The 23,455-nt window shown below is 56.3% G+C and overlaps 3 protein-coding genes across 3 annotated transcripts; 2 read left to right on the top strand and 1 right to left on the bottom strand.

Annotated features, from left to right (window-relative positions):
- Positions 1–2,020: 2,020 nt before the first annotated feature.
- On the bottom strand, positions 2,021–7,864 carry Nrtn (neurturin). Its single transcript, XM_032899460.1, has 3 exons — positions 7,516–7,864; positions 2,990–3,171; positions 2,021–2,521 (listed from the first exon to the last, which is right to left on the bottom strand). The coding sequence occupies exons 2-3, from the start codon at positions 3,156–3,158 to the stop codon at positions 2,103–2,105; spliced, it is 588 nt and encodes a 195-aa protein (XP_032755351.1). The 5' UTR covers positions 3,159–3,171; positions 7,516–7,864; the 3' UTR covers positions 2,021–2,102.
- Positions 7,865–14,001: 6,137 nt separating this feature from the next.
- Positions 14,002–18,679, top strand: Dus3l (dihydrouridine synthase 3 like). Its single transcript, XM_032900780.1, has 13 exons — positions 14,002–14,334; positions 14,919–15,186; positions 15,690–16,196; positions 16,485–16,526; positions 16,622–16,774; positions 16,898–17,014; positions 17,165–17,230; positions 17,335–17,445; positions 17,642–17,738; positions 17,875–17,950; positions 18,086–18,274; positions 18,368–18,496; positions 18,570–18,679. The coding sequence occupies exons 1-13, from the start codon at positions 14,240–14,242 to the stop codon at positions 18,640–18,642; spliced, it is 1,923 nt and encodes a 640-aa protein (XP_032756671.1). The 5' UTR covers positions 14,002–14,239; the 3' UTR covers positions 18,643–18,679.
- A 27-nt stretch (positions 18,680–18,706) lies between these two features.
- On the top strand, positions 18,707–20,909 carry Prr22 (proline rich 22). The gene is made up of 3 exons (XM_032900781.1): positions 18,707–19,241; positions 19,326–19,391; positions 19,817–20,909. The coding sequence occupies exons 1-3, from the start codon at positions 19,130–19,132 to the stop codon at positions 20,890–20,892; spliced, it is 1,254 nt and encodes a 417-aa protein (XP_032756672.1). The 5' UTR covers positions 18,707–19,129; the 3' UTR covers positions 20,893–20,909.
- The last annotated feature ends 2,546 nt before the right edge of the window (positions 20,910–23,455 follow it).

Below are 23,455 nucleotides of genomic sequence, written 5' to 3' on the forward strand. Positions count from 1 at the left end.
CACCCTGCTGACTGGCTTTCACAGCTGGAGGGGGTGGTCACACAGGTTGCTCAGCTAAGGGCTCTGCGTACTGAGGCACCACATGCCTATGTACAATAGTGGTTTGGCTGTTGTGAGTGAGACCAACAACCTTTAGATTGGACTTAAGAGATACTCTCAGAACGAGTTCACATCTGATACTAACAGGATCAAACCTGTGACTGGGGAGGTACTAGGCCCTGACAGGGAAGATATGTCTACGGTTTTATTAGATGCACCTGTTAAACTACCATCAATATCACTTTCCTCTGAAATTGAAATATTTCATCTGCAGAAAGCTGCTTAAGCAGGAAGTTAAACAAAACAGCTCCAGGAAGTCCCTGAAACCAACCAGCTTCACTAGGCCCCTCCCTGCCAGAGTGAGCAATGAAAGCTAAGCTCAGGAAGCCTATCTGCCTGGAAAATGCTCAGACCACCTGAGGCACTGCAAAGGAGGTCTGCATCCTCTGTACACCCCTGCCTACAGGCTGTGCGGTGAGCATCAGGTTCCCAGCTTTCTGAGCAGTCACTCATGCCTTGGTGATGCAGCTGTCTCTGAGTCATTTCTGCTCCTGTATGTGACCCCTCACCCATATGCCTGTCAGTGACCCCAATAAAACTCATGGCACCAGGCTGGACTTTGGTGGTGTCCATACTAGGAACTGTCTGTCATAGGCTCCCTACCTGGGAAGAGTGCAAGTGTGTGTGTGTGTGTGTGTGTGTGTGTGTGTGTGTGTGTGTGTGTGTGTGTGGTTGCATCTTCCCAGGAAATGTCTTATCACACGCACCCTTCTATTCTCCATGGGCCTCCCATCCTTATCTCTGGGAACCCAACTCTCCCTGCCACTATCAAGGCCAGCCAGGCATCAAGCGTAACACCAAGGCCAAGACATCCACACCCCCTGCCTATGCCCAACCTCTGTGCCCAGCTAAGGTGTTAGAGATACAGGACCATGGTCCTTGGGGACCCAGCCATGACTGGTAAATGCCAGTGGGCTCGCACCCACTCCAGACCTGTCCCCATGAGGAGGTCGGTAGTGAGAAATGGGTATTCTTAGCTAGGGAAAGAAATATGGCCTCCAGTTCTCTAGAACTTTAGCCTTTGGTCTAAAAGTCATGACCCAGGGTTGGAAGAACAAACTTGGCCGATCACACTGGGCATCATCTTTTCCCACTCTCTCCTTCCTTATTGTTTACTTTTTCTCTCTCCTAAACAGAAGATGGATGCATTGTAACTATGTGTGTTTCATTTGTAACATAGACATGTGGTATGCAAGGACAGAAGGGGCTGTCACTCTGGAGCTGAGTCACTGGCTGTGAGTTGCCCTGTGGGTGCTGAAATTTGAACCCAGGTCCTCTGCAGCCCCCCAGCTGTCTTTGTATAAAGATGTATGGGTGGTCTCAGAGGGTGTCCTGCCCAGATTTGTGTCAACTTGACACAATCTAGAGTCATCTGAGAAAGGAGCCTCAATTGAGGAAATGCTTCCATGGGATCCATCTGTAAGGCATTTTCTAAATTAGTGATTGCTGTGGGGGGCTCAGTCCACTGTGGGTGGGGCCATCCATCCCCGGGCTAGTTGCTCTGTATTCTATGAGAGCTGAGCAAGCCAGTAAGCAGCACCCTCTGTATCAGCTCCTACCTCCAGGATCCTGCCCTGTCTGAGCTCCTGTCCTGACATCCTTTGGTGAGGCACAGTGATATGGAAGTATAAGCTGAGGGTTTTGGTCACGGTGTTTCCTCACATCATAGAAATCCCAAGACAGATGGTGAACTCTGAACTCGATACCGGGCCTCTCCTGTATCTGTCCAGTGCCTGGATTATAGGCCCGCACGGCCAGATGCATCATTTTCTGTGGGCTCATCCAGTAAGGCAATTTCCCATGACTGCTTTTCTTAGTTCACATCTATTTCCCCTTTTCTCCCAGGCCACCAGGAGCCACAGAGCCTCTTGGGCAACCCTATTCACACACCTTCCCCTCAGAGCATGAATGACCAGAGGCAGGCGAGTTCCCCACACTTTATGTGAATTCAGTTCTCGTGAAAGTCGCCAGGGCCCCTTTGCAGGTCGGGGCGTGAGGTAGCATCACACGCACGCGCACTCCCGCGCCGACAGCTCTTGCAGCGTGTGGTAGCGGCTGTGTACGTCCAGGAAGGACACCTCGTCCTCGTAGGCCGTCGGGCGGCAGCACGGGTGCGCTCGCACCCGCTCTTTGCGCACGCGTCGTCGCTGGCGCAGGCGCCGCAGGCCCAGGTCGTAGATGCGTATGGCCGCCTCGCACGCGCCTGCGCAGTAGCGGAACAGGACGGTTTCGTCCGACGTGTAGCCAAGGCCCAGCTCGCTCACACGCACCTCGAGCTCGCGCAGCCCGCACGGCCGCGAGCCTGGCCGCGCACGCCGACGCCGGGGACCCGCTCGACGGCGCGGCCCGGAGGGACGGGCAGCCCAGGGAGAAAGTTCTCGAAGCTCCACCGCGTCGGGGGCGCCCTGCAGCAGAGCGCGATCTGTGGCGGGAAGAGGGAGACAAGGAATTGGGTCTCGAGAGCGATAGCCCGTGCTATGTATGCGCAGTCCTGAGTGGCGTGGACCTAAGTCCTGGTCCCAGTATCCCAGTGGCTGCCATTGCCCCCTACCCTCACCCCCACTTGTCTGTAGTTGAAGGGTGTGCAGAACTGAGGGGGTTCAGGAGGCAGGATTACTTCTGGGGCATCCTTTGGTACTCTGAGTTTGAGGCCGGTGTGGGCTACAGGAGACCCCGTCTCAAAAAGAAAGAAAAAATTAAGCAAAAAATCGCACCCCCAAAGCAAAGGGCCTCAGTGTTCCACGTGCAGCCTGCCACACCCTCTCCGGTCAGTGTTGGTTGACTGCTTCCAGGACACCAACTGCCCGCCTGAGCCTTGGTTTCCCCAACAGGGGAGCGGACCCACCAGGCACCTCTTCCGAGAAGCCCCTCCCTCCGGGGCGGGGCTTACACTGGGCCAGGCGGGCGATGCGGGCGTCCAGGGTGCGTGGAGGGCGTCGCAGAGGAGCGAGCGCGGGTCCCAGGCGGTGACCCAAGAGCAGACCCTCCTGGCACATCCAGACAGACAGCAGGGAGCTGCAGATGAGCGACACCAGGGCCGCCGCCTTCCAGCACCTCATCCTGGGCCTTGGCCTGCGGGGAGATAATAGTTGCAAGGTAGGGAGTGTGCGAGATGGGTGACAGTGGGTGCAAAAGCCCTGAGGTTGAGGATGCTTGGCGTGTCCTAGCAATGGATAGGGGCCCAGGCAGGAGAGGGGTGACAGCAGGATGGGGCTGTATCCTTGTAACCTACTTGTGTGCCTCAGTTTCTCCTACCAAGCTGCGCCTCCTCCATCAGGGTATTAGTACTCCTGGTCACTGCACACAGTATGTTTCTAAGCACCCTCATACTCCCAACTAGTGCAGCCCTCAACCCGCACACATTCCCTGAGGCTAGAACACCCCCTACTTACCTAGCGTGCGTTGGCTTGGAAGACGTTTGCATTCAATTTGCATGGCCCCAACACAGAGGAGACATTTGGGGAAATTGAGGCTTCAAGACTCTCCATTGTTCACTCTCTCAGTAAACCATGCATGCAATTGTCCTCGTCTGACATTTATTGGGCGCCGATGGTTTGCTAAACTCTACTCTGTGAATTCAACTCAAATCCTAGTCACATGATTCCTGGGACCTTGCACCACACATGTATGCTGCCCATGGAGGCCAGGAATGAACGTGGGGTCCCCGGGGCAGAGTGACGGGGGCTTGTGCGCTGCCTGTGGGTGTGAGGAACCAAACCCGTGTCCTCCGCATCTGAGGCCTGGGAGGCTGTCCTGGCATGACCACCCTCCCTCTGGAGTGAGTGCCTCAGTTTCCCCTCTGAGCTCTTTAAGGAAGCGTGACAGCGGAAATGCCAGTACAGGGGGTGGCACGGTTGCACCCACCCAGTGGTCTGGGACTGCGCACCTCCAGCTGAGCTTTGAATCCATGAACAATGGCCCCTCTGTCCGGGGTCACCCAACTGGTTTGTGTCTGGCATAGAAGGGGCGGGGGGGGTATCCTAGGGGGGTGACGTAGGTGCGCAGAGGCCCCTGGAAGGGGGTCAAGGGTCACCACATCCTGGCAAGCGTCCTGCCCAGGGTCACATTCTCCTGTTCCTACCTCTTTCCAGCCTTAGTTTCCCCATTTGCAGTTATGTCCGGCAGACATGTGTACAGAGGAGGTGTGCGCATGCCCAGGCATAGTGGTGCTTTGCCTGGCTAGTAGCCAAGGCCTGGAATTGAGCCCTAACCGCCGCAAACTCCTATTCATCCTTCAAAGCCTGGTCCCTCCACTAGGACCAGGAGAGTTGCCTTGCCCCGTCTCTATAGCAACTGTTCCACCCCTGCTGCTGTTCCCGTGGTGACTTAGTTTCCCCATCTTCAGTCAGAACCCCAAGGGTCCCACCACGACCCAACCGTGAGAACCTGAGAGGGTTGGGGGTAGTGGGGGACTGAACTTCAGTTTTCTGAACCTGTTTCTCAGCCCGCTCACTCCTGTGACCCATAGGGTCTCCTGTAGCCTAAGTATGTAGCTGAGGATGACCCTGCACACCTGACTCTCCTGCCTCCATCTCTTGAGTGATATGTGCTACCGCTTGCAGTTTGGGGGATTGTTTAATTCTAGAAAAACCATAGGGGCACCGGGGAAGGAGGGACTCCCAGACCCATACTTTTCAGAATCCGTGCCTCAGTTTTCTCATCAGCACTAACAGTTTTTCCTTGACAGTCCATGGGTTCTTAGTGGTTCCAGATGGGGAAACTGAGGCCTCCCAGAGCCTGGCTCCTCACCTCCTTCCAAGAGCCCCACCCATTGGCGGGATGCACATCTGGGGTAAAAAGCAACATCTGCAGAGCACAGCTGTTTCCGATGAGCTGTGGGGGCCATGGCCTGGGAAGGCATTTGGGGCTTGATGAGTTGAAGGGGGAACACACCCGCTCCCTCCCATTCGACAGAAGGGGTAAGAATCCCAGGGCTGCTGCACTTTTGGAGCCCAAGCAATGCCTGATTGGCCAAACTCCTGCTCATACCTCAAAGCCCCAATTTCAATGCCCCCACTACATTTTCAAGAGATTTTATCTTATTTCCACGTGTATGTATGCGGGAGCACGCGGTGCCTGTATGCCTAAGTCAGAGGGCAACTGTCAGCTTAGCTACCCTGCCTCCATACATTCTTAAACATAGGACAGTAGTGGCTCAATGCTCAGCAGATGGATTTAAAATGGGGAGGGACTCTGTAGCCTCCGATGAGAAGCCCCCTTTCTCCCTACCATGTTACTCTCTGTTCCCTCCATTTTCCTCCCCACCCCACGCCACGCAGGACCAGAGAGGTGGACTTTCCCTGGCAGGACACACAGCACAGCAGCATGTGCCCACTCTGAATCTGTCTACCTGTGAGCAGGAGCCCCCCCCGCCCCCTCCCCCCGTACAAAACCGGATCAGGCTAATTCGAGCTGAGCCGCTGCCACAGGGCCTTGAGGGGGGCTGGGAAGAGTCACCCTGCCCAGAGTCCTGACCATCTGGCTTGGAAGAGAAACTGAGGCAGGCCCCGGGTGTGGCAGTAACAGGGTGGGGAGGGAGGTGACTTGCCTGCCCTCTACTTCCTTCCCAAGTTTGGTCGCGGGTCCTAGATAAAGGTGTCTTTTCTCCCAGCCTCGGTTTCCCCAGGTGGCAGCTGGTCTGGACCTCAGTTTTCTCAGAGAGGGGGCTGAGTGTCTGGGTGGTTTAGCACTTCCCTCCCCCTCTATTCTGTTTATTTACTGACCTTTTAAAGGAATTCTTTTCATTATTTTAAATATACGTGTGAGTGCGAGGCAAGTGCAGGGGAGTTGACCCCGGGGCTGAGCTGGTGTCACAGGCTGTGGTCATCATGGAGAGCTCCAGTCTCATTGACTTATTTGTAACTTTGCTCTCATCTCTCTTTGAGTCAGTGTAACCCAGGCTGGACCCTATGTAGCAAGGACCTTGAACCCTTGATGCTCTTGCCTCCAGATCCTGAGTAGCTGTGATAACAGGCCGAGGCATACCTGTTCCCCACACTTCCTCTCTCAACCTTCCAGAACATTCTCTCCCCACCCACCACCGGGTCACTGACTGTCCCCAAAGAAGCCAAGTGCTGTCCCTGCCGTCCCCACGTACAAAATTCCTACTCATCCTGCCCAGCCCCAGTTGTAATGCCCCTCCTCCAGGAAGTCTTCCCAGAGTCTCCTACTCCTCCATCACCTAGTCACACGGGTTCGCGTCCCACGTCCGTGGATGCCAGTGTGTCTGCCTCTAAGACACTGCCCATAGGCAAACATTTGTCGGAAACACCTCTGGCTTTTGTGTTTGTTTTTGTTTGTTTGTTTGGTTTTTTGGCGGGGGAGGGGATGCCTGGCTCCGAGTTTGTGTGATTGTTTATTTAGTTCTGAGAACAGGATGGTGGCGTTTCGGGACAGGATCCCCAGCTGAGGTGGGCGCCTGGTTGATGGGGTGTACCTGGCCGAGGAGGGCATTTCTCACTCCCTGGTACAGCCAGCCCTTTGTGGTTGCATAGGGGTTTGCAGCAGGCTCAGGACCGAAAAAGCGGATGAAAGAGCGGGAGGGATTGTCGGGGGCCCCGGGCTAGGGGCTGGGGGGGGGGGCGGGGAATGGGCTGGTCAGGCTGGAATCTACCCGCTACTGACATCCTGCCAGTCACGCCTCATGGGGCTTCCTCAGCCTGGGGCGCTGACACACACAAAGGGTGTCCCAGAACACCAAGTATGTGAAGCTCTGCGAAGCGGTGGGGCAGAAATCCAGGGGTCCAGTTCCGAGCACCCCCCCTCAAGTACCCCAGCCAGACCCAGTGGGCCAGGCAGGTGGCATCCCTACACACCTACCTACTTACCTACCTACCCCCCCCCGACACACACACACTCCGCCCTCCCCATCTCAGCATCTACCCTGGGCGGTCCCACCTGAAGTCTGCCCACTCTCTGCAGCAACCTTGGGCGGGCCTGGTGACTTCTCACTCATAAACCGAGTTATCTGGTGATAATCTTGAACAAGAACTCGGAAAGTGGGGAACACACCCCCGTTTCTAATCTGAGCTTTGCCCTTAAGGGACCCCCCCCCTCCAAAAAGCCCTACGCCCTCTTGTGGCTGAACAGCGATTCAGGAGCCCAGTGGCCCGGCCCTTACCGGGGAGGACACGGTGTCCCCGCGAGCGCAAGGAACGCGCCCCTGTTTACTTCTGTGCGCCGCAGGGCTGCGCGTGGCTGGGCCCCCTCCCAGGGTTTCCTGTGACCACGAAGTCCCCCTACTCCATTCTCCCTGACCGACGGGGCGCTCATGGGGGGCCGCAGGTCCAGTAGCCTTCCACAGGCACCGGGGGTCGTAGGAGCCCAGAGCGCATCCCGTCGTGTACGGAGACCGGCAGTGACCTGGGAGGGGGGCTTTGGGACCCCCCACACACTGCACCCCTGGCCTCCACTTACCTGTCGCAGGCTCCAGATGACCAGGTCAGTGGTGACTCCTCCGGCCACCCGAGCCCGGCCCGGCCCCAGCCACTGCGTGCGCCATCCGGATCGCGGGGACCGGAGGCGACCCGGGGACCCCGTGCCGGAGGAGGCCACCGCACAGGGTGCGGGACACGGGCCGGGCCATAGGGTTCCCCCCCTGGCCTCTCTTTCTCTGTCTTCCCAGGGCTCGCCGGGCTCAGTGCACCCCAGGGCGGCACCCGTGGGAGGCTGGAGCGCGCTCAGGACGCGGGACCACGCGAGGAGCGCCGGGCGCGGGGCGCACGGACGAAGCCACCGCGCGCTCTCCCTCCGCTCCCGCCGCGCACCTCAGACCGGCTGGGCTCGAGGGGGCGTGGCCTTTCGGGAGGCGTGGATGTGGGCGTGGCATAGGGTTTCCCGGGCTCAGGAGCCGCCCTCGTCCTGCCCACAGCTGTAGGGGCGTTCGGGGAGAGCAGGTGGCAGCAACCTGGGAGGCCCTAAACAGCCACACTGATCTATCGATCAATCAGTCAGTCCACTTCTCCCGGGGACTTTCCTTTATCCGAGACTTTGCGCCCCGAATTTAGTCCTCACTAACTTCGCACATTCCTGCCCCATATTCCGAACTCCCTATCTAGCTCCCCTAAACTATAGAGAACCTCTATAGCATCGCTCCCACCCAATTGCTGTTCCGGGCTCTCTGAAGTCATCTAAGAGTCCCAAGACACACTGATACCCTCTTTCCCAACCATAGGCCTGCACCCACCCGTGGTCCCCGAACAAGTCCTCCCCACACCTAAGTCCACCCCTCTGTCCGCTCCAAGAAACCCTCCCAGGGAAACCGAGTTCAGTCTCTTCTCAGACACCCTAGATTATGTAGGATTGAAGATCCTGATTCGGCAGTAGATTAAGCCCATCAACGCTACCCACCATCCTGCCCTTCAGAGTACCGTGGGGGACCCCGTTTCTCACAGATGACTTTCCTCCCAAAAGCACCTCATCTGGGACTTGATCACTCAAACCCACCACACCCTATTCCTCCGCCGCCTGCGATCCGTAAGCGCCCCCTAGCGAAATTCAGTCTCTCAGAGGCAGAGTGGGTGGGGCGAGACTGCCTTGGCCACGCCCCCGCCATTTAGTTGCTGAGAAACCAGGGTTGTCGCTCCTCCCTGGACATCCCTCAGCTCCCTTGGCTGCCACCTGCCTCTGATTTAAGGTCCACTTATTCCAGAAACCTTTTCGGGACCTAACCCCCAAACAGCCTCACTCTTTCCCAAGGGCCTCCGCTGGTGACCCCCCGACGCTGGTGGAGTTTGTGCTCATGTGCATGTCGGGTGCAGTCGGTTTTGTGGATTTGTTTGACTCTGTGTGTCAAAACAGCCGAAAGTCATCTGTCAGAGACCTGAGGCAGCTGATTCTTTCCTGTGCCTGAGGCTTCCCAGGGCCCAGGGCATGGAAGGGGTGAGGTGGTGGATAGGGTCGGGGGGATGGGACAAGGAAATGGGACCCGGGTATGGGTGGGAGAGATAGGGCAAAGGTGTGGCACGGGGAAAATGGGGAAGATGGAGTGGGGTGAGGGCCTCAGAGAGATGGGTAAGGGCCTGGCATGGGGAGATGGGTGAGGAACTGGCCTGGGGAGATGAGTGAGAGCTTGAAATGGAGAGATGGGACAATCAGGATGGGTCCTTCCAACCTGTAGTCTATGTGAAGGTATATCTTTTCCATCCCTGTTGTCACTCAGAGCTGGACACCTGGTGAGCACATGGTAACACACACAGAGCCTTGACAGCACTACACTTAACTGTAGGCTCTGAACATACCAGAAGCACATTGACTTTACACACAGAGGATCTCCCCTGAGGCTCCTACACACACCCTCAATTGTGCTGGATGACATACGCAGACCCACACAGACACACAAGCAATATAGCTGCCCCCTGTCTCCATTGTCACACCTGCCACTGGTGCGAAGGCCCACACAGACACACACAACATATAACATGTGCAATAAACCCCCACAGCTCCTGTAGGCACACACGACACAACTGGGAGGCTGGTGTGGGAGGCTGGGGCCTCCTTGCACACAGAGCTAGCCAGAGCCCGCTCCTACTGGGTTAGCCCCCATGAAGCTGTCACCAGCCGTCCTGTGGCCGTCTCTGCTCACTTGGCCCAGCTGTGACTGGGGGTGGGGCAGGCAGACACATGGGGAGCAGGACACACACATGTGCCCACCATGTGGACGCCATAAAATGGTTGTCCTGGCAACAGCAACTTGAAAGACTGGGCTCTTCCTCTGGAATAGGGGTACAAGGGTAGAGCTGACACCGTCAGCCGAGAGCCAAAGGATGGGGACACAGAACATGCACCCACCTATGACCCCATTTCTGGAGCATATGGTTTGTTACAAACACGGGGAATATCCACAGCCTCAGATACACAAAGTGGCTCTCTTGCTCAGGGCTGGACATGGTCACACCAGAAATACAAGTGTCATCTATCCCAATAGCCTTCCAGATCACCCACACATTGTGCCACCCCTTTAGACAGACAGCAACTGACAGACGCCCTGCCATGTTCTGTGAGTCACACCTCAGCTGGGAACTGGGACACACACACACACACACACACACACACACACACACACACACACACGCATGCACGCAGCGTCAGAATTCTTCCAGTATTCTCTACACCAGCTGAAATGAGACTGATCCCCCACTGGGATCTTGTTGGGTGAGGGACATGCTGTATGGAGACTGTCCAGTTGATGCCACCCCACTTGGAGAAGGAAGGGTCATAGCCATCTGTGCTGCTGATCTCAGGGCTGCTGGCTTCAGTGTTTACATGTATTTTATGTTTGGACTCTTGTCCCAGATGCAGGCTGTGTAGGACAAGGGACCGGTGTCAACAACATTTGGACCTCCCACAGCAGGGTACAAATGTGGGGTGGCATCTAGTGTCCTGTCAGAACCTAGACTTGGGGAAACGGAGGCTCAAAGATGCACAGACAGACGATGTCCCTTTCTTTGATCCATTTCAGCCAGGGTATGGTAGAGAGGATGGCACCTGGGTTCAGCCTCCATCCACCTTGTGCTGGAGTCCATCCCCTTCTGTATCTATCTATTCCTGTATCTCCAAGCAACACCGGCCACAGCCTGCCCTGCCACCAGCCTGCTTGGTAGTCGACAGGTGGTTGTGAAACCTGAGGTTCAGAGAAGTCAGCAGCAGGGCTCCAGGTCACACAGCAAGAGGCGTGTCTTGGGACTTTGCAGAATGTCATGGTCCACCCACCCATCTTCCCCCACTCCGAAGCTGGCCTGACCTTTCTGGGAGGCCATCATTTCCCAAGGGGAAGCACTCTGTTCTTGGGTGGAGACCCAGGCCAAGGCTCTGGGAGGCTGGCAGCATCTGGCCAAAACATGAACTTGGCTGGTAAGGAAGTTTCCATCTTAGTGCTAGGAATTGGCTCAGATTCAGCTGTTTGGAGGATGGACCCCCCAGGGAACTCTCAGGGATCAGCCCAGAGGGGTTGGAGGTGGCTGGGAACTCAATGTGTTCTGTGTCCCCCTTGGCCACCTCACATGGCTTTAACTTCGCATGCACCATGCAGCAGTGTGTGTTGGGATGAGATGGCCCACCCAGCCTGTTTAGTCATCTGTAAAATAGCTCCTAAGTGTGTTCCAGGCCCAGACTTGGGTACCCTCTACAGGGCAGGATTGTCCTTGAGGCTCCCTTCTAGCAAGGGTTTCGTTTTGAGGCCGGAACTTGCTATGTAGTCAAGATGACCTTGAACTCCTGATCTCGGGGCATATTCTCTGTGCTGGTTCTGAGGTGCTAGGGATGGAACCGGGGCTTCAGCAGTCCCAGCGAAGGCTCCATCCTCTGAGACCAGCCCTGGGTTGATCTTTGACAAAGGCTCTGTAGCCCAGGCTGTCCTGGAAATCCCCACTTTGGGGTGACTGTCACGCCTAATTTGGGAGACGCAGAGGGGCCTTCTGCATCACTTGACACACTCTCTGGTGGAAACCGAGGCTAAGGGACCCTAGCAGCCCGTGGGCGGCAGGAAGGAGCGAAGCTGCAGATCCAGGCTGGGATGGTATAAACAGGACCGGAGCTGTTCCCCTGGGGGCCATCGACAGCAAAGGGTCAGAGGTGAAGGCCGGGTCCCAGCCGCCGCCGAAGTCAGGAAGGTGGGAAACGCATCAGGCGGGCCACCTGGGCAGCGGCTTCGGCGGAAGGAGCTTGGGGGGCGGGGAGCTGGGGGGCTGGCGGGGGGGGGGGGAGGAACGGGACCTAGCACAGTGGGCAGGGCTGGAGGCGGGCTTGCTCGCAGGCTGTGTTGCGCACGCGCACACGTGCTGGCGCCGTCAGATGCAGTAATGCTGAGCTCTCCGACCACCCCCTCTACCGCACCCCACCCCGCTTGTCCCTGGCTTTTCTAATCCCCCTGCTCCCGACCTGCAGCCCCGAGATAAGGACCCAGCTGCAGACGCAGATAAAGGAATCTGCCACACAAATCCGGGAGGCCAGCCTCGGGCACGCAGCCCAGGGCTGCACCTGCTAGACATAACGGGAGGGGGAGGGGCGGCTTAGGGGTGGGGGTGGGGAATCCAGGTGGACAGACCTGGAGACAGAAAAGTTAGGAGCCCAGCCTGTGAATCCAGGCCATTTGGGAAGATGTGGCAGGGGCATTGCCGTGAATTTGAGTTTGGGGTTGTCTTGGATTGGAAAGGGAGTCTTTGTCACAAAAAGACAAAAATGAGAGGAGAGAGAAAATGCCGAGCCTGGTGGCAGACACACTTGAGAGGTGGAGGCAGGAGGGTCAGGAATTCAAGGTCATTTCTGACCCCAGTGAGTTAGAGACTAGCCTGCACTACCTGAGACCTTATCTTTAAAAAAAGGGTGGAAATAAAATCGTTGAGAGTAAATAAATAGGAAGAATAGAAGAGACACAGAAGATGGGAGGAGGCAGCAGTGGGACCCTTTGGTCTTCCCTGCCCCTACTTGGTGCTCAGGTTTCCTTAAATGATAGCAGGGCAACAGCCACCTGCCTCCCTCACTCCCTGGTGTCAGCTGAGATCAGGCCTCGGATGGATTGCCTTAGCTCCAAGGGATTATCTGGGTCCCTCAGTTCAGGGAGCACAGACTCTCCGAAAGGCACGGGGCCAGGGTGTGGAAACTGCCAGAGGAGAAAGGGGTGTACCGGAGGAGACTAGGAGAAGGGCTGGCTCTAGGAAGTAGATGGAGTAGGCCATCCTTGGACGCGGAAGGACTGGGGCGGGGCCCGGACAATGGAGTCTGTGCTCAGGATTGGAACCCGGTCCGGCAGACAGTAAACGCCCTGAGCTCCTGGTTAAGGGGTCAGTCAGCACTGTCGTATTCGCATCAGCATGTGTGCTGCACTGTTTCATAGTGATCAACTGCCTGGCTGTCACGCCTCCTGCGGGAAAGCCAGCGCGGGTTGCCTTGCACAGAAGGGTCAGAAGTCGCTCTGAGGAAGGGGTCTTGTCCCTTCCTTGCCCTTTGCAGCCCTATATCTCCCAAGAGTGTGTCCTTATCGCAACCCAAGGTAGACAGTACAAAGGAGCCCCAGTCTTAACATACATATTGTCACTTCCATCTTGTCCAGTGAGGGCGGTAGAGAGCAATGAATCAAACAGGGCGCCAATGAGGTCTTAGGCTAATTAATTCCTTTCCCTTTCTGGGCCTCAGTTTCCCCTTACGTTATACAACCAGCACAGTCTAGTTTGTTCGTTGAGGGACAGCCTGGGCTACAGAGCGAGACCCTATCTCCAGGAATTAAATGAATATAACTACTGATTGGTGTGACTTGGCTTTGGTTGAGACATGTAGCTCAGGCTGGCCTCAAACACTACCTCCATCCAAGTGCCGTTCTTAAATGTTTAAGCAAACTTTTATTAAAATAGTAATTGTGGGATCGGTAGGGAGAAGCGCCGTATGTCAAGTCCAAGGAAACGAGTTCAATCCCTGAGATTCACATGGGAAGGCAGGAAACCCCCAAATTGTCATGTGGCCTCTGTACACGTGAGATACACGGGAGACCCCCCTCCCCCATCTCCACAACAGATGAGTAAATGTCACTTTCAAAGGTACACTGGCACACAAAAAAAGGCGGTACAATGAAAATAATACAAATTGCCACTCGTTTATGGGCCACAGTGGCTCACGAAGGGTACTATCAAAGGAGAGTGTGTCCCTGTGAAGTCATTTGATCCTTCAAAACTGTTGCGAGTTTTTGCTTGTTTTCTGAGATACGGTTTCTCTGTGGAGCTCAGGCTGTCCAGGACCTCGCTCTATAGATCAGTGATTCGTCTGACTCGGTCTCCCCGGTTCTGGGATTAAAGGCGTGCACACTACGGGCTGCGGTTTTTATTAATAAAATATTGGACACGTTTGCCAAAAAAAAAAAAAAAGCAGAGTCGGTCAGTGTGAGCTGCATTCCCCTTCCCCAACACGAACTCACTTCTACTAGGCAACAGTGACCCACGGGGGACCGACGTGAACCCCGTGGGAACCCCGCCGGGACTCTTGAGCACTTCCGGTTCCTGAGCGGCCCTCCCCCACATCCAGACGGCCTTGCGCACGCGCGCCTTAGTATTATTGGTGTGGTCTGAGCGTGCGCTTTTCTGTAGGCTCCAGAAGACACGGGCGACCCGGAAGACTTTCCTGCCACACTCCAGAGCCAGTGCGAGGGGCGTCGATGGCGGAGGCTGCGGAGGTAGCAGCTGAGAGCGGTGGTGGCGGTGACTCCGGAGTTGGCGCGTGCGAACGGGGGGTGGCGCCCATTAAAGCTCAGTGAGTCGCTGGTGCCCATCAGCGAAGCTGATGTGGCCTTCCCGGCGTCCGTGGCGCGGTGCGAGTGGTGCATGCTGGGAGGTGTGGCGGCGTCCTGGAGAGGGGCATCCCGGAGGCGCCAAAGCCTTTACCTACCCTCTGCTGACGCTCGAGTATAACACGTGTTATGACTAGCAATTGGGCTGGCTGTGCGCATATGCAGGTTTGGGGAACCAGAAGCAGGGCCGGGGTGCATGTTGGGGCTTGTAGTCTCTGCGAGGGGCAAAAAAAAAATGGCTCTCGTCGAAAGAATTCCTGGGAAGTGTGGTAGCTTGATTCTCGTTGTCAAGCATGCTGGGATTTGTAGTTCATTCGTAGTCTTCCGAGAATGTTGGTATCTGTGTGTGGTAACCCATAAGACAATGCAGTTCTCTGAGCAGGGACGCAAATGGGTCCTTCAAGTGCAAAATAGGTGTCCCCTTGGCACCTATTGTGAAAACTGGCTGATTCTAAGTAGGGGGAGCTTCCTGCAAGCAGAAGCGTGTGAGCATGTCAGCCCTTAAGGCCCTTTCCCTATGCAAATTGAGCCTCTCCCTCGCTGGCAGGTACCGCACCACCAAAGAAAGGTTCCACGAATACCTGGATGCAGACAAGCAGGAGGGTGCGTGCCAGGAAACGCCTACAGAGGGCCCAGCTGAACCGGAGGCCAAAAGAATCCGCCTGGAAGATGGGCAGGAGAATGGGAAGACAGAGGTGGCAGTTGAGTCCCATGAAAGGCAGATGCCCAAGAGGGCCCGGGGCCAAAACAAAAGCCGGCCCCACATGAAGCCCGCACACTATGACAAGGAGAGGCTCTGCCCATCCCTCCTTCAGGTGAGAGGTTGCTGCTCCAAGTCTGTAGATGCTGTGCTATGACAAATACACAGACCCCTTGGCCTACAGGGACTCGACCTAGCAGTGCCTTGCCTTGTCCACAGTGTTGCCTTCAGAATGTCAGCCATCAGCCTATCTGCACATACTCCCATTTATAGATTTATTTTGTTTGAGACAGGGTTTCTCACTCTGTAAACCAGGTTGGTCCTGAACTCAGAAGGCACTCCCAAGCCCTGGGATTAAAGGTGTGCCCACTGTTTTATTTCATGTCCTAGAGCTAGAGTTACAGGTGCTTGTGAGCTGCCACTTGGTTACTATGAATCCAAGTCATGTGCAGGAGCATCTGGTGCTCTTGACCTCGGGCCTGCCACTCCAGCTTGACACCGTTCCAGCTTTAGGGCTGTTAAAACAGGCGTGTTGGGGTTGCTGACACTCACCCAGGACATACACATGGCCTACCCCGGCCACTCAGCCCTCTCCTGGTTTTTTCATGTCCTTCACAGGAGTCGGCCACTCCATGTGCATTTGGAGACCGTTGCCGCTTCCTGCATGATGTGGGGCGCTACCTGGAGACCAAACCAGCAGACCTGGGCCCCCACTGCGTGCTCTTCAACACCTTCGGTCGGTGCCCTTACAGCATGACCTGTCGCTTTGCTGGGGCACACTTGGGACCTGAGGGTCAGAACCTGGTGCAGGAGGAGGTGGTGGCCCGCTGTGCGCAGCTCCCTTCGGTGCGAAATGGCCTCGACAGGGCTCTGCAGCAGCAGCTGCGGAAGCGCCAAGTTTGCTTTGAGCGAGCTGAGCAGGCCCTGAGCCACCTTACCCAGGGCCCCATGCCCACGATTGCCCCTGAGAGCACTGTGGCCACGTTGACCCCAAAGCACAGCAGCTGCCATGTCCAGCTAGACAACATAGGAGGGGACGGTGCCGGGCAGGGCAGCCCTGTGCCCACCTGCGGCCCCTTGACCGACGAGGATGTGGTCCGGCTGCGGCCCTGTGAGAAGAAGCGGGTAAGGTGCAGATACCTGTGCTGGGCCTTTCCTGTCCTCCATCCTGTCTCAGCAGAAAGAGCCTGAACATGAGGTGGGAGAAAGGGTGCCATGGGAGTCTCCTGAGGGCAAGGCTGAGACGAGGCTTCTCAAGGGTGGATAGAGGCTCCCAGAGAGCAGTCATTGATGAGCTTTGCTCCTAAGATAAATGGTCTCGATGTGTCCAGCAGCCGGCAGCAGAGGGGAGGGAGAATGTGTTAGGAGAGAGCATGTGGGAGAAGGAGGCCTGATGTGTTCATTTCCCTCCAGCTAGACATCAGCGGAAAGCTGTACCTGGCTCCTTTAACCACGGTAGGAGGTGACTGGGTGGGCAGCTCAGTGGTTGGTTCCCTGGGACATTGCTGGCCCAGTGTCCCTGCTTTACTGACCTCTGATGTCCCGACCAGTGTGGAAACCTACCCTTTCGCCGTATCTGCAAGCGCTTCGGTGCAGATGTGACCTGCGGTGAGATGGCCATGTGCACGAACCTGCTCCAGGGACAGATGTCTGAGTGGGCTTTGCTCAAGCGCCACCCCTGCGAGGACATCTTCGGGGTTCAGGTCAGTGTTTTCCCCGAAGGAGGTTGCCATGTTCAGGAGCAGTGTCGTGGCTTTGCCTTTCTGCTGTCTGGGGGACAGTATGATGATGGGGGCCAGTCACTGACCAGACTCTGCCTGGTACAGCTGGAGGGCGCGTTCCCTGACACCATGACCAAGTGTGCTGAGCTGCTCAACCGCACGATTGACGTGGACTTCGTGGACGTCAACGTGGGCTGCCCTATCGACCTCGTCTATAAGAAGGTGCTGGTTGCTCTACCCTAAGAGCCTAGGGTGGGTGTGGGCCAAGCCCAGGATGCTGCCCTGCTGGCCTTGTGCCTCAGTTTCCCCTTCTGGACATGGGTGGAGTGTCTGTGTTTCTTGGGAGGTCACCAGGGTCTCTGTGTCCCACAGGGTGGTGGCTGTGCACTCATGAATCGCTCAGCCAAGTTCCAACAGATTGTGCGGGGCATGAATGAGGTAACCTGGTCTCTTCAGCACTGTGCCCCTCCTCCACCCCCCTTTTGATGCTGGCATGGAGCCTCCAGTCCTGCCCTGCTTCCCCTCTGCCCTTGTTCTTGAAGGTGTTGGATGTACCCTTGACGGTGAAGATGCGCACGGGTGTTCAGGAGCGTGTGAGCCTGGCACACCGACTGCTGCCTGAACTGCGGGACTGGGGTGTCGCACTGGTCACAGTGGGTGTCAGGCAGTGGGCTCACATCTTGGGGTTACTGTGGTTCTCCCGGTCCCTTGTTCTGTCTCCTTTTGTTTTTTGTTTTTGTTTTTTTTTTTTTTTTTGCTGTCTCCCTGTGCCCCCTCTTGCCCTTCACCTCTTGAGCCTCTCAGCCTGTTACCCTCCCCCTTACCCTCATTACTCTCCCTCCCCCACAGCTCCATGGCCGCTCCAGGGAACAGCGCTACACCAGGCTGGCCGACTGGCCCTACATCGAACAGTGTGCCAAGGTGGCCAGCCCCATGCCCCTGTTTGGTAGGTGCCCAGAGCCACTGGGACCACATCTCTCAGCTGGGAGGATGCTGGGTTCTTTGGAAATCTCAAGACTGATTGATGGTGTCCTCATGTCCATGGGGCCTGCCACTGTCAAGACCCCACTGTGTCTCCTCAGGAAATGGAGACATCCTTTCGTTTGAGGATGCCAACTGTGCCATGCAGACAGGGGTTGCTGGGATCATGGTTGCCCGGTAAGTGATGCCAGATGGGCTGGGACAGCAATGCTAGAACTTTCTGCACCTGGGGACCCTGTGAGGCCGAGGCCTGGCTGCTGAGGTGACTGGAGCTAGGAGGCACCATGTCCTCAGTGAGCATCTCCCTTGTAGTGGCGCCTTGCTCAAGCCCTGGCTGTTCACTGAGATCAAAGAACAGAGACACTGGGACATCTCATCCTCTGAGCGCCTGGACATCTTGAGAGACTTCACACACTATGGCCTGGAACACTGGGGCTCTGACACACAGGGTGTGGAACGGACCCGGCGCTTCCTTCTTGAGTGGCTCTCCTTTCTTTGCAGGTGGGCACTGAACCAGGCAAATGGCCAAGGTAAGAGATTGTAGCCTCAGACCTCACCGAGCCTTATTGCTTCCTCTGCCCTCCCGGCCCACAGGTATGTGCCCGTGGGCCTGCTGGAACGACTGCCACAGAGGATCAATGAAAGGCCACCCTACTACTTAGGCCGTGACTACCTGGAGACACTCATGGCCAGCCAGCAGGCTGCAGACTGGATTCGCATCAGGTACGCACTGGCCAGGGCTCTACAGGTTGATGCTGTGAGGCCCAGGCCTGATCTGTCACTTTTGTCCCCACAGTGAGATGCTGCTTGGACCAGTTCCACCTGGCTTCGTCTTCCTGCCCAAGCACAAAGCCAATGCCTACAAGTAGCTAACAGAGACAATAAATTTTATTCTTGTAGAATCTCTTTTATTTTGTTGGTTTTTTTGAGATAAGATCTTATGTTATATGGGCTGGCCTTGAACTCCTAGAATCCTAGGCACACCGTCCATCACACTGGCTTTTTCTTAGGTGTCCTAAAATGGCCTCTGTTCCTCTTCTCCTAGGAGGTGGCCTTGGCAGGTGCCTGGTCCCCATCTGCACTGTTTTCTGACTCTAATCTGTCCCGTTTTGCTGGGCAGTGTCCTTGGGACTTTGAATTGGGTGACTTGTATGGAGGCAGCAACAGAGACCTGGCTCCGGGTGGAGAGGGTCACCTCTTGCCCACCCCCTCCCCCTCCTCCGGAACCCAAGTGATGGGCTTGCCCTGGACTGGAACCCTCCACCTAGCAACACGGTGCAAACAGAACCCAGCGGGACTCTGTCCCCAGGTGCCTCTGCTGCCACCCGGGCCCCCCCGGGGTGGCCTGTCTCACCCATGCAGCATCCCAAAACCCTCTATCCCCCAGCCATACCCCAGGAAAGCTTCAGCCTGCAGAACCTGGAGGGCCCTGAGGTACCAGGTGGCTCAGAACCCCTTCCCACTGTAGGTATGATGGTGGTGGCGGACAGGGGTGTGTGATGGCTATGGGGCCTGGGCCCCTGCCCCACCTACCAGGCACCTTTGTTCACAGCCAATGCTAACCTGCACTATCAGAACCCCGGCTCTGACCAGGAAGTGCTTCCAGCCCCTCCAGCAGGTATCGGCCGGCACCCCTGAGCCTCGCTCTGAACAGGCTTCATACTCACCCAAGATGAGACCCCAGAATTGCCCTGGGTCCCCTCTACCCCAGACAGATACCCCCATAGCTGAACTGTGTCATGTTTTGAAGTAACACTGGAGAGCAGGCTGAAGCCTGCTTTGGTGACAGCGGCTGCCACTAGGCAAGGCTTTCTGAGAGGCCTGGGCACCCGAATTCAGGTCGTTGTTCTCCTGAGAGGCATCAGAGGAGAGGACCCCAACGGTGTGTCTTGTCCCCCACGAGTCCCCAGATGACTGGTAAACAGCCAGTTTACAAGGCTCCTCAGAGGCCAAGGCTGTGTCCTATGTCCTGGGCTTTGGGACCCTCAACCCCCATGGCCTGGTTCCCCCATGGAGCCCCACTCAGGTGTCCACCACCCACAGGCTTCCAGATGGCTCCCTGCGGCTGCTTCTTCGACCCCCGCATCTACCGCATCGAGTGGGCCACCTCCGACTTTGGCCAGTCATCCCTGTACAAGGTGGCAGTGGCTGGGGGTCCTGCCTTATCTGGTGGCTACCTGCTGGAGGCCCCGTCCTACCTCAAGACCCCGGGGCCACCACCTCTGCTTTATCCCCACTACCAGCCGGCCCCCAGCGGGCCACAGTACCTCACACATTACCTTCCACCAGAGGAGCCTGTGCCTGAGGCTCTGGGCTTCATGCGGGACGGAGGGCCCCTCAACTTCATGGAGGTGCTCAGAGACGGCCTGGCACCCCCGCCAACCCCCAAAGAGACTAAGCCATCTCCCTTGCTTATCACAGTCCCCACGGCACACACGCTGCCACCTGGGCCCTATGGCCATCTCGGTGGCCAGACCAGCCAGTTTCCAGGACCCCAGGTGACCATGAGGCCCACTGAGGCCCCCAGGGAGCTGCAGAGTAGTGGTGCAGCCAGGCCGGGTCTGCAGTTCCCTCCTGGGCCTGGAGAGCCCACGGTGGCCAAGGTGGAGGAGGTCACCCCAGTGGGCTCAAGTGAGACCGTGCCTCCCGAGGTGGCTCGTGCGTTCTTCCTACCAGACAAGGTCCTTCTAGAAGATGCCATGAAACTTTTTGATTGTCTCCCTGGTGGCACTGAACCTGAGGTGGCCTTGCACAGGGGTCCTGGCCCCGGACTGCGGGACAGTGGTGGTGGTGGGGACGACTTCCCAACTGACATCCGCTCCCTGCACCTGCCAGATGACCTGCTGTCCTTTGACTATAGTGTCCCTGAGATTCTGGACGCGGTGGCCAACGTGGATTATGTTTTCAGCTTCAAGGCCCTGGAGGATGAGCCGCTGCCCCATCTTGGGGCCCCTGTCACTGACACGGCGGCCCCTGGCCTGCGGTCCCATCAACCGGGGAAAAAACCGAGCACATCCACCAAGAAAGGGAAACCAAGCGGCAGACACAGGCAGGCCACTGGCCTTGCTGGCACCACTGCCACAGGACCCAGGCTGGACCTAGGAGCCACCCCCAATTAAAGCCATTTGATCTCTCAGCTATGTGTGGACACATGTCCTGTGACCATGACCAGGCAAGACCGCCGACTGCATGGTGAGACTGGGGGTGGGGTGGTGCCAGTCACGTGCCTTCAAAGTTGAGTCAGGAATCTCAGAATTGGACTGTCAGGTATCAGGGTTGAAACTAAACTGTTAGCCCTACATTTAGGTTGCCTGGGTAGGAGGTTGGAGGCCAGTTTGGTCACAAAGTACAGCCTCATCTACAAGAAATGAAGATACGGTGCTGCAGCTCAGCTGGTAGAAGGTTGGGGGTTCATTGGTAAAGTGCGTGGGGCTCAGTCGCTATTCACAAAACCCTGGACTCCTTCCCAGTGCTATATAAAGCGAGTGTGGTACATGGTTGTAACCCTAGCCCTGAGGAGGTAGGAGAAAGTCAGAATTTCAGGGCTAGCCTGAGCTCCCTGAGCCTGTCTCAAGAAGAAAGGCAGTTGCCTCAGGCTGGCCATGTTGAGAGGTCTCTTGAGAAGTGGGGTTTTCTTTTCCAGACACTACTGAAATGGGTTCCCTCGTATGTTTGGTGGTCAGAGTCAAAGTGTCCTGAGAGGAGCGGGCACAAACCTGGAGATGCGGTGTGTAGGTAGGCCCTGGAGAGTGACCGTCCCCTTTGGCCTGCCAGATTACTGCACCTCACCTGTGCCCGGCAAAGCCAGAGTTTATGGAAGGCAGGCAGGGAGGTTGGCCCTGCTGTTTGGGGGCTTTGGGTCAACCTCAGCATGGGTGCTGGTGGGAGGGCATGCCGGGTGGCTGATGGCAGGAGTCATGGAGTTGTCTGTGGGAACAGGTGTGGGCTTTGGGGGGAAGATGCATGCTGTGGGGAGGCCTGATGGGCAAGCAGCGGCTACTTCTCTAAAAAACCAGGGTGCCCAACGGGTGTCCGTCTGGCTTGGCGACCCAGACCAGTGAGAAGGTGGAAGGAGATCCCACTTAGCTGTCCTCTGACCTCCACACTCACAGTTCAGTTTGTCCCTCACTGTTTGCCTCACACTGGAGCCCAAGACCCCCTTCCCATTGGACCCTCATTCTCCCCTTAGCACCTCTTTGGAAGTGTTTATGAGAGGGTCTGAGTACGTAGTTCTGGCTGTCCTGGAAATTATGTCAACCAGGATAGCACATGGATTAGACTCCTTCAAGGTGTACACCACCAGCTTGCTTTTAAGGCAGGTCTCTTGTAGCCCAGGCTGTCCTCCGTCCTCTAGTTGAGAATGGCCTTGAACTCCTAACCTTTCTGCTCCCACCTGCAGAGTGCTGGGCTGACAGGCATGCTCTATGCCTGGTTTCTCCTGTGCTGGGGCACAGGGCCTCCTGTGTGCAGCTGATGCTCCATCCATCTGCTCACTGAACACAGCTCCGTGTAATTTCACTGATGGCTTCCTGTGTGAGAGATGTTCCCTGCCTTGCTTAATGCTCAAGGCTCCTGCAAATGTTTCTTTTCGTCTGGCCAGGGCCTCCTCCCCTGCCCCCACCTTTCTAAGGTCACAGTGGAAGACCTTTTCCTGGGGCCTCCCGTGTCTCGTGCTGGCTGAGCAGGCAGAGTGTTGTGATGGGTTTGGAGGACTCAGCTGTTTATAGATTGATGGATGGGCTTCACATAGCTGCTGTGAGTCCTGGGCAGGAGACATGGCGCAGCATGGAAGTGCTCCTCACTTGGCTGGGGGACCCCAAGAAGTCCCTCTGGAAGAAGCAGCAGTTGAGATGAAATGTAAGGGGCAGTGGGCAGAGGCTTCGGTGGAAGGCACGGAGTCCTGGCACCACATAAACTGGGCACATTTGCCCACACTTGTCATGGGGCAGGAGGCTGGGGTTCAAGGTCATCTGCTGTTCCATAGCCTTTAAGATCAGCTTGGAGACACGGGCAGACAGGTCTACATAGTTCTAGACATGCTAGGTAGTGAGTCCCTGTCTTTGGAAATAAAAAGTTGAAGCTGGTTGTGCACACCAATAATTCCAGCATTTGGGGGACAGAGACAAGAACTGTTGGGTCTTGGTGACCTTCTTCCCATTTCAGTGAGACCGTCTCTTCCAACCTCCTCTGGCCTCACTTCATTCCCACATACTAAAAATGGCTCCCAGGGAGTCCCGGACTGTGTCTGGGGATATTTGTGAATTTCATGGCTGTGTTTTTATCTGTGGCATGGAGCAGTCGGAGCCCACTAAACAGTAGTTTAGTACTCTAAAGTGCCTTAGAGTTTGCCCCGGAAGATGGCTCAGTGTTCGCAATGACACTGAAGGCAAGACACTGGGTTGAAGGCTAGTCCTGCATGTCTGACAGTCAGTGCCAAGCTCTGTCAACCCCATGACCTACTACACTACCCCTGCCACCATCCCAAGAATCTCTGGAAATTCTGAGCTGCTATCTGCTTATGTTAAGGGTCAGATGCTGACAAGACTGACAAGTCTGAGCATGGGAGAGCAGTCTGAACAAGGTGGGCAATACCTCTGTCCTGGGCATGGTGGTAGTCACTAAAGGCCTAGAGCAGTACCCGGGATGGAGATACGTCAGGGATGAAACCTAGGAGGCAAGGGC

Source organism: Rattus rattus, chromosome 4 (genome assembly GCF_011064425.1).
Source record: "Rattus rattus isolate New Zealand chromosome 4, Rrattus_CSIRO_v1, whole genome shotgun sequence".
NCBI lineage: Eukaryota > Metazoa > Chordata > Mammalia > Rodentia > Muridae > Rattus > Rattus rattus.